The sequence below is a fragment of the Hordeum vulgare genome, chromosome 2H (genome assembly GCF_904849725.1).
Source record: "Hordeum vulgare subsp. vulgare chromosome 2H, MorexV3_pseudomolecules_assembly, whole genome shotgun sequence".
NCBI classification, from domain to species: Eukaryota; Viridiplantae; Streptophyta; class Magnoliopsida; order Poales; family Poaceae; genus Hordeum; species Hordeum vulgare.
In genome coordinates, this window is record NC_058519.1 from 382061410 (window position 1) to 382071156 (window position 9747).

The following is a 9747-nucleotide window of genomic DNA, read 5'->3' on the forward strand; positions in this document are numbered from 1 at the left end:
ACCCCCAGAAGGCGATAAGCCTTGGGGGGGCGAACGGGTAAAGATGCTCTAAACTGTTAATAAACTTCTCAGCCTTTTGCGTAATCATCAATAAGGGAGATTCCTTTTTCAAATGATCATTGCACAACGGTAACGTTATCTCGTGAACGTCAGATGGGAAGGAGTGTCAAGCAAACACATTTTCCTAACATTTTAGTTGCTCGGCAAGATCAAACGGTGGCCAATTTAAAAAAAAATGCATTCTTTCTGAAAAAACTGTCACGGCAAAATGAATAAATCTACACTCTAAACTATATCTATATACATCGTAGTCTATGATAAAATCACTAAAAAGTCTTATATTTAGAAACAGATGAAGTAGTTCTGAAAAAGTTGACATCCCCTCACAACTTAAATTGTGAGCAAAATCGTTCGAAATGCCAACCCCTCCCAACAAACGTTCGCCTGCACAAACCAAGTTCTTCTCTGACGAACCATGAATCATACTCCAGATCCTATCATCGATACATGATCAAATTTGCCGGATGTTATCCAGCCAACTACCTTCGGCAGACCCAAATTGCGTTTCAATCCCTGCTGTCTGGGCTGCGGCGTTGCTCTGGAAACAATTGATGCTCAGTTGGAAGTCAGACGTCGATCGACTGGTGCTGCCCTTAGACTTGGCGCAGCCCAGATCAGGCCAGTCCCTCTGTGTGCCCGTACACGACGACGGCCTCGTCTCCGGCTGGGTCTCCGCTTCTCCACGCGCGGCACACAGTACACAAGCTGGAGTGCTGGACTACTCCTACGCAGTGAACTGTTCGACGATATGCCTCCTCAGCATCGGGTAATTCCCCCCCCCCCCCCCCCCCCCCCCCCCAACCCCACCTACAGTATAGTCTTATTTGGACTGCTGGTACAGCAGTAACCAAAGTCTACGTGCCACTTTCACCTTTTGCAACTTTTTTTCTGGACTAAATCGTTCGTTTCCACCTGGACCCGACCAATTCATTTACCTTGTTGTTCATGTCCACAAGCGTGACTGCCTGTGCCTGAGACAAGACCATCAGAACCAAGACCTTTCAGTTCAGCAAGGCACCGGCTGGCACTCATATTTTCCATCCCTGCAATTTTTTAAAGCCTGGTTGCACCGCACATTTAACAAACAGCAAATTCGATAACAACCGGACGATGTTAATTTGGCGGTCGGGGGAGTAAACATGTTTAGTCCTCTTCTCACCACAACCACAAAGGAAGAAAAAAAAAGTCTTATGACCCTGCTAATAGGCTTGCAAGTTTGGAACCTTTAGGGTACTCTCCACCCTCCTCAGTTCAACTAAATGAACTAACTTTTCAGAAGTCATTTGGTTGAACTAAGGAGGGTCCGAGGGTACTCTCAAGATTTCAAATTTGCATCCCTACCTGCTAACTATACTAATGGTGTTCCTATAACACAGGGCTGAAGGCATATGTGCATCTTGTTCTCAAATCGCTGCTCTGCTCAACAGACGACCACTGCGCCACAAGCCCTGGTGAACTGCATACAAGAAACGGCACATGTCAGTAAGGACGGCATCACAGTCTCTAATAAACATAACCATGAGTATCTCTATCTGGATGCAACATTAATGAAACCAGAGAAACAATTATTTTGAAGTGAGCATCCATCTTATGCTGAACCATCAAATGATTTCGACAGTCAGGTATGTTCAGGTTTAAAGTGAGATTTCCCTTGAATAACGTGGAAAATATTTACCACAATGATGACTAATTATGTGCAGCTGAAAAACACAACCAAAAAAGTCTATTTTCTAGGTGTGACTACCAAAGATGTTTCCTTTTCAGAAGTGCCACCACTGACACTTCATTTTCAAAAAATAATTTCTGCATACCAAATTATGCACTAGTCAATCCATCAGTTTTTCTACCAGCCTTCTCTCTCTACCGCATTACCAAGAAGCGACAGGGTATTATGTCAATTTCTTGCACAGCCATCTGCTTTGAGAAACAAATGGTTGTGATCGAAACCTGCTTCTTTCTCCAGTCAACACATAGGGCAGCCTGAATTTTATTTGCAGAATTCGATGAGGGAAGAAGTATAGTACAGCAAAATACTTCAACTATTGGATGGTCAAATTTAACCTGTATATGTCAGTGTTTCACTCAGAAGCTGAATCAACATACCAAGACAACTACGCAAGGGATTTTCCACATAAACATCATGTTTGGTTGGCACCATACACTATCTGTATACTTTAATTTTCTCCATACTTGGGTATGTAGGCAATTTTCCCCATATGGGTGTTAGTTCCCCAAGAGTCTAAGTATGGCACAATACTATTGAAGCCCAAAAGAAAAGAAGACCATAGAGATTATTCACACCTGTACAGGCTAAGGTTGTGCGGTTTTAGTAATATAACACATTTATGAACAATGAGAAGGAAATGTGCTCTGCTTGTTAAAACTGACGCAAACCATAGAACACTGCATACTGGCACAGGAATCAACATTGTATGATGGTATAAGCATAAAAAGTAGAAGTACACATTCACACTGTTGATGAAAAAAAGAGGAAATCAGCACTGAAACTTTCCTTTCAGTATTATATGATTATATCACATCAACATAGGTATAAGCAATTAAGCATCCAATCTATCCAAAGTAAACTAACTTAATGCCCATGGATAAGAAGTGAATAAAATAGTTCATGTAAGTGCTTCTTACCTTCATTCTTGTTCTCTCCTAGTAAGACGGCGGACGGAGTTCTCTTAGACGTCGAACAACATGCTTTATTTTGGGCCTAGAAGAAAGAGACTCCACAGTGCACAAGACCCCCAGGTTAATGATCTCAACCAGGTCATCATGTGGGGCCTTATTCCACAAGCCCTCAACGAAGAACTCGCAAACTCTACCACTTTGTATTAGCATATTTGCCCAGCTAATAATGTTGAAACCATTTCCATATGGAGAAAATGATGGATCCAGTACTTTCTTATCCGAGATGAGTTCAAGAAGCAGAACCCCATAGCTATAAACATCTGCTTTATCAGACACACGGCATGTCATTGCATACTCGGGCGCGACATAACCAAAAGTACCAGCAACACTTGTGGTTGTATGAGTTTGTGAGTTGCGAAGAAGTTTTGCTAATCCAAAATCAGAGAGGTATGCATTGAAGTCATTGTCGAGCAATATGTTGCTCGGCTTAACATCTCGGTGCAGAATGCGGGGGGAGCACTCATCATGCATGAAAGCAAGAGCATGAGCAATATCCAGAGCAATTTTGTGGAGCACCCTCCAACTAATTTGCCTCTTAGTTCTCTCTTGTATGAACCTTTCCAAGTTTCCACCTGGCAAATAGTTGTATATGAGGAATGTCTCTTGGTCACTGACATGGAACCCGATGAGAGTGACAAGATTAGGATGGCGACAGCGCCCAAGGGTTTCAACTTCTGCTTGGAACTGCTTGGAACCGTGTTGCCTCCCAATAGAAAGCCTCTTTATTGCCACCAAAACCCCAGGTGCAATCTCAGCTCTATATGTGGCGCCAAAGCCGCCACTGCCGATGCAGTTGCTTGCGTTAAAATTTCCGGTGGCTCGAACAATTGCCTCGTAAGTTAGGGGAGCTCCAATGTCGACACCATCAAAAACCTTCACCTCCTTTCTAGTGCTTGTGCCAGTACCAGTGCGAGTGCCAGAGCGTCTTGCTTGCCTCGGGGTCCGTCTCCTTTTGAAAATGTATATTGTGGTCACAACTAAAAGAGCAACAATGACGACTAACACCAAAGCTATTGCAACAATCTCTATGGTCTTCAAATGACCACCATTGCCGCTGTCATCAGGCGGTGTTCCTCGGTTTGCCTCGGTAAGTACCCATGTGCTTTTGAGTTGGGGGATGACCGTAAATACTTCAGCAGAGTGGGGTGCTGGACCTACCCCTGAACTATCAGCTGTTACTGAGGAAATCTCAGCCATTTGAGGTGATGACATCGGAGCAGAAACCTTCCCAGTGAGCAGATTGTTGTCAAGGAGTAGAACGGTGTGATTTCTCAGTGCCACGAGATCAATGGGAAGCACTCCTGATATCAGAGGATTTGAGGACAAATTTAGCACCCTCAGTGATCTCAGCTGACCCAGACCGGATGGTATCTCACCACTGAAACTGTTCCCAGCTAATGACAGAAACCTCAACTTCTTGAGCTCCTTGAGAATGGAAGAAGGCACTTGCCCATGGAGAAAATTTCTGCTGAGGTCCATCCTGACAAGGTAACTGCAATGCCGGACCTCCGGCGGTACGCCACCGGTTAGCCTGTTCCCGGATAACTCCAACACCCGCAGCTCGGCAAGCTTCCCAATCTGCGGAGCGATGAAACCATCCAGCGAATTGGAAGATAACCGGAGCCGCCGGAGATTCGAGCATTTCCCGAGACCAGGAGGGATTCTCCCGGAGAGCTGGTTGCCGGAAAGGTCCAAACTCTGCAGCCCGTCGGGGAAGATGGCCGGAAGGGAGCCGCGGAGGGAGTTGCCCGCGAGGTTGAGCACCTCCAGGTTCTGCAGCCGCCATAGCTCACCGGGTATCTCTCCTCGGAGCCCTCGGGAGGGTAGAGAAAGTACTTTGATCTCGGTGAGGCTGGCCACCGCCGGTGACAACACCCCGGCGAGGCGCCGGCTGGGTTGGGAAGGGAGAGAGAGGGCGACGACACGGGACCGCATGTCGCACCTCACCTCCTTCCAGGAGCAGTGTTGAACGCCTGGCTCCGGTGACCAGTAGCCGGGGACGTCGCCGGAGCCGGAGGAGAGTCCGTTCTTGAGTTGGAGGAGCGCCGACCTGTCATGTTCTTGGACTAGCGATAGCGAGGAGGAAGCGGCGGCGATATGGTGGAGGAGGAATAAGGTGGCAATGGTTGTGAAGCAGAGTGTTATCTGGCGTTGGGAGGCCATCTCCGACTAGTCGCCGACGAGGCCCTGGCTGTGGGAGCAGAGGCTGTGGAGTCAGTGTGAAAATCGAATGGGCTGGATAGTGAAGGCTTGGCATCATTAAAAAGGCGAAGCGACGACGAGTTTGGAGTGATAATAGAAAACCGAAGGGGCTAAACTGCGAGAATCGGATGGCTTTTCTTGATTAATTTCTGAATGTTCCCCCACGTTGATTTCTATTCATAGCCTGGTACCTTTCTTGGTTATATTTTTGAAAGAATACATTTGTTTTGCAAAATTAACTGCTGGTGACGGTGACAATAGCCGACTTTGTGATTGTGTGTTTCATATCTGATTTTGAAATACCTAACCACGTTCGACATGCAGTTTATTTGGTAACTATACTTTGCTATATTTTTATGGTACATTTTCTTAGACGTGGTGCATCTTTTGGCGCGAACTTATAGATACGTTCGTGTTTTTGAAAAACTTAGGCCCAACCATATGTCGAATCGTCGTGGGTGCTAATATCGACGCATACTGCTAGCGGCCCGTCGTATTTGGCGCCAATATTATTGGGCCGAAAGTTTCCTCTCAACGGCCGAAAGTAGCGCCAACCCACCACATTCGCTATTTTCGCGGCCGATGGCGTCTCAGCAACCTCATTCTTCACTCCTCTTACTCGGTTCTTCTTATGCTGGCTCAAATAAGTAAACCTTTTAGAAAAATACCGGTAATCAACTAGTCAAGAATCTAATCTACTCCACAAAAATAATAGATCGTGAAAACTGCTCCATCATCGTTGAATTATGTTTTGTTTAAGAAGATTATGTAAGTTTATCATGTCAAATGTGTTTACCTAAAAGAAATGTATCCTTACTTGGTTGCCGATGTGTGGCCACCCCATTGGCCCCATGCTAAATTTTGCTCAGCGGGCAACCATTTCAACATACTGTTAGTCTACTCCAACATGGGAGGAAAATAGAGGGAAAAAAAGTAAAGTGAAAAACGGCGTGACAAGGATGAGGCATATATATGATGGAACGATAGAGATCCAAAAGCAATAGAGATTGGCAATAGTAAACTCTTGCCTTAGTTACCGAGTGAGTATTAACATGGTAGTGTGGTTGTATTAGTGTAAATATGTTCTTTCTCCAATGCATTTTCCTTGTTTACAGTCCCAGCTTCACGTGTTATGTAAAAAGGAAAGATAATAATTAAGAAATAGGCTCCTGATGTTTTAAACTCTCGAATGCACTTTTGGGGAAGTAAATATAAGAAGCAGAGGTGCAAATTAAAATCCACTCCCTGAAGTTTCCAAAAAATAATTTGTAGGCATCTAAATATTATTAACCAACTCAGACCACCCATTAATAATTAGGCATCTACACAGACAAAAAAGAAACAAACGAAAGGGTTCGATCATTTATGAAAAAGATATGCAGCATTAGTGCAAGATTTTCAATTCTGGTCATGGTCGTAAATCGGTGGAACCAGAAGGAAGCAATGAAACTTGGACTGGAGTGACAATGCATGCCGGGCACAGGTCGCGTGGCCCCACATGACAATTGAGAGACAAATATGTCACACGACCAGTAGTTGTCCATTTTTGCTGTTCCCTTTTTGATATTACATTTCTATATATAGTGGACTTTGTTAAAAAAAACTGGGAAGAAAAATAATTTTGTAATGTGTATGGTCTGATATAAGTTACTCCCACAGTTGTTATCTTGACTAATCTGGAATCAACAACCTTTTTTGGTGTTGGTTGTTGGGAAGAAAAGTGTAAATAAAGAAGCAAGAAGAAGAAAGGGTGAAGGAGGGGGTGGTGTAAAAAAAATAAAAACTGACAAAAGGAAGTTTCCAGGAAAGGGTCTTTTGCTTTCCAAGTGTGGGCCATAGTAGCTTCTCTCTCGTGTGTTGAACGTTGTCATGTTGGGGCCCGCATGGCACATGAGCGCAGCCCAAGTGTATATCTCTTCTGCATGCCACCATAAAAGAACAAGAGGGTAGCCAGACGCTTTTAAAAAGACAAAATAGGCACTTGTGTGTTTCCCTTTCTGTTGAGAGTCAGGAATTCAGATGAACGAGTCGGCGCGATGTTTGACAGGTGGGTCTCCAAGTGTCCACGTAGGGTCCATTTGATGTGTGTCGGACGACACGTGCCATAAGATGGTACAAACCTTCCAACCGAAAGAGGTGGCCACCGCTCTAGACAGTAATAGGAGACAATTGTCGTTCGCTGTAGCCGCGATGACGTAGTCGTTCATTTTTCTCGTTGAATGGAGAGAAAAAAGTTATGAGTAAGGACAACTCCAACGCTAGTCATCAAATGAATGGTATCAACACGGATACAGATCGCGTGGTGCCTCTAAAAGCACCGCAACAGATGCATCTTCGACGGTGACCGGCCATCGATATCCCTCCTCTCCGACACCATCAAAGACGAGGCGCGCCTTTGGGTAAAGGCGGACGTCACAAGGATCCAAAACATCCTTTCCCACACTTAGTTTCTAGCTTTGTTTTTGAGGGCTGAGCAACCACCTAGTGTGTTATGCTCCTAAACTTTCTGCCATGCCTCATGCGTACATGGTCTTGTAAACAGTTGTAATCCCATGCTAGTTCTTTTCTTCTATCAATGAAAAGATGTGTAACCTTTGCGTATTCGTGGAAAAAGAAACTAAACTAAGCAATGTATTGGAAGGTGGCCTTGTAGGCATGACCGTCTTTACTATAAGGATCTCTGTTGTCGTCCGTGCTGTTGACCGTGCCATCGTCCGTGTCGTCGCATGGGCCGTCATCCTCGTCATTACCGGAAATGTCGCCCTTGTCGTCCTTCCAATGGTGGAAGGCCTGCAAGGCGTCTTTACATCCATGTCCATTTCTCGCAGCGCACTCGCCGTTTAGTTGCCTTTGTCTAGTGCAGACGCTCGGCCGCCTCCGCCTAGCATCGACGATTGGCTATGGACTCTGCCTTGCACTACCCATCCTTCCCTTGGAGAGGGGCGAATCACTCGAAGTCGGCCAACCCCACTATGAGGAGTTGTTATTGAGTTGGTGCCGCCGACAAGCGGTGGTCTTCTCGACGCTGGACCAATCCAGGGGCCAGGCAATATGGTGGAGGAGTCATGGACCGATCCAGGGCCAGGTAGTATGGTGGAGGAGGAATAAGGTGGCAATATGGTGTAGGAGAAATAAGGTGGCAATGGTTGTGAAGCAGAGTATTCTCCGGCGATGGGAGACCATCTCCGACTAGTCGTCGACGAGGCCGTGGCTTTGGGAGGAGAGGTTGTGGAGTCGGTGTGGAAATGGAATGGACCGGATAATGAAGGTTTGGCATCATTAAAAAGACGAAGCGACGATGACTCGGGAGTGATTAGAGAAAACCGAAGGGGCTAGACTGCGAGAATCAGATGGCTTTGCTTATTAATTTTTGATGAATATTCCCCACTTTGATTTCTATTCATAGCCTAGTACCTTTCTTGGTTATATTTTTGGAAAAATACACTTTTTTGCAAATTTAACTGGTGATGACAGTGGCAATAACTGACCCTGCTGTTAGATTTGTGACTATTTCGTTTCATATTTAATTTTCAAATACCTAACCACATATTTAATTTTCAAATACCTAACCACAGTCGTCATGTGGTTTATCTGGTAACTATACTTTGCTAGGTTTCTGCATTGCATTTTTTTACACGACGTTGCACCTTTGGCTATAGATACATCCATGTTTAAAAAAAAACATTGGCCATACCATAAGGGCAAACTGCTTCGGGTGCTAACATTGACGCATGCTCCTAGCACCCATCGTATTTGGCGCTGATATTGTTGGGCCGGAAGTTTTTGCCTCAACGATCGAAAGTAGCACCAATCCACCGCATTCACTACTTTCGTGGCTGATGGCGTGTCTGCAACCTCATTCTTCACCACCACCCCCCCTTCTCATGTGGGCTCAAATAACTAAAACATTTTTTTCAAAAGTACATGATAAACATCTACTCAAAAATCTACCCCGCAAATAAAAAGTACTCAAGAATCTAATCTACTCGACAAAAGTAATAGATCATGAAAAATCGCTCCTTCAGCGTTGGATTGTGTTTTGTGTAAGAATATTATGTAAGGTTTATTATGTCAAATGTGTTTATGAAAAATATGTAACCTTAATTAGTTGCCGATGTGTGGCCAGCCCACTGACCCAGGCCATATTTTGCCCATGGGCCATCCATATCAACATACACTCAGTTTGCTTCAACATGGAAGGATCATGCGCAGCCCCACAACAATAGACAGTCAACTAAATAGAAAGAAAAAAAAGAGGCCGTGGGATATCCTCTTTTTCGTCAAAAAAGGTGATGTGGAAAACAACGTGACAAGGTGCACATAAGGTTTTAACATAAAAGGATGAAGCATTAGTTAAGAGTGTGTATTAACAATAGTGGCTAGAAGATATAAAGGGCAGTGCTCTGCGTCAGCGCGTCGGCCGAAACTTTCGGCCACCACACGCGAGCCGCCCGATCCATCAGATCGAATCTGGTTTGAATGTCAGATATGTCCGTATAGCAAAAATCATCAATCGAAACAAAAATAAGCAACAGTGTAGTAAATTTCGGCCACGGATGCAGTAAAAATATGGTTGTTGCAAAAAAACGACGCTGATGATGCGTGGTAGCAAAATAAAAATGTGGGTTGTAGCAAAACAATCCATTGAACTCGGATTGCAACTCTGACGAACGTGTATGCAGCTTTTTTAGTAAACGGTTGTAGCAAAAATTGATACCGGTTGTAACAAAAATTAACATCAGTTATAGCAAAAATCAAACGCCAGTTATAGCGAAAAATACTGATGAA

General features: G+C 44.6%; 1 protein-coding gene across 1 annotated transcript; it reads right to left on the reverse strand.

Moving 5' to 3' along the window:
* Nucleotides 1–1093: 1093 nt before the first annotated feature.
* LOC123426361 (probable LRR receptor-like serine/threonine-protein kinase RPK1) lies at nt 1094–5287 on the reverse strand. The gene is made up of 2 exons (XM_045110172.1): nt 2704–5287; nt 1094–1516 (listed from the first exon to the last, which is right to left on the reverse strand). Exon 1 carries the CDS (start codon nt 4918–4920, stop codon nt 2722–2724), a length of 2199 nt encoding a protein of 732 aa, XP_044966107.1. The 5' UTR covers nt 4921–5287; the 3' UTR covers nt 1094–1516; nt 2704–2721.
* Between the last annotated feature and the right edge of the window lie 4460 nt (nt 5288–9747).

Coding starts and splice junctions, on each gene's coding strand:
- LOC123426361 (XM_045110172.1), bottom strand. CDS start 4,920: ATGGCCTCCCAACGCCAGATAACACTCTGCTTCACAACCATTGCCACC.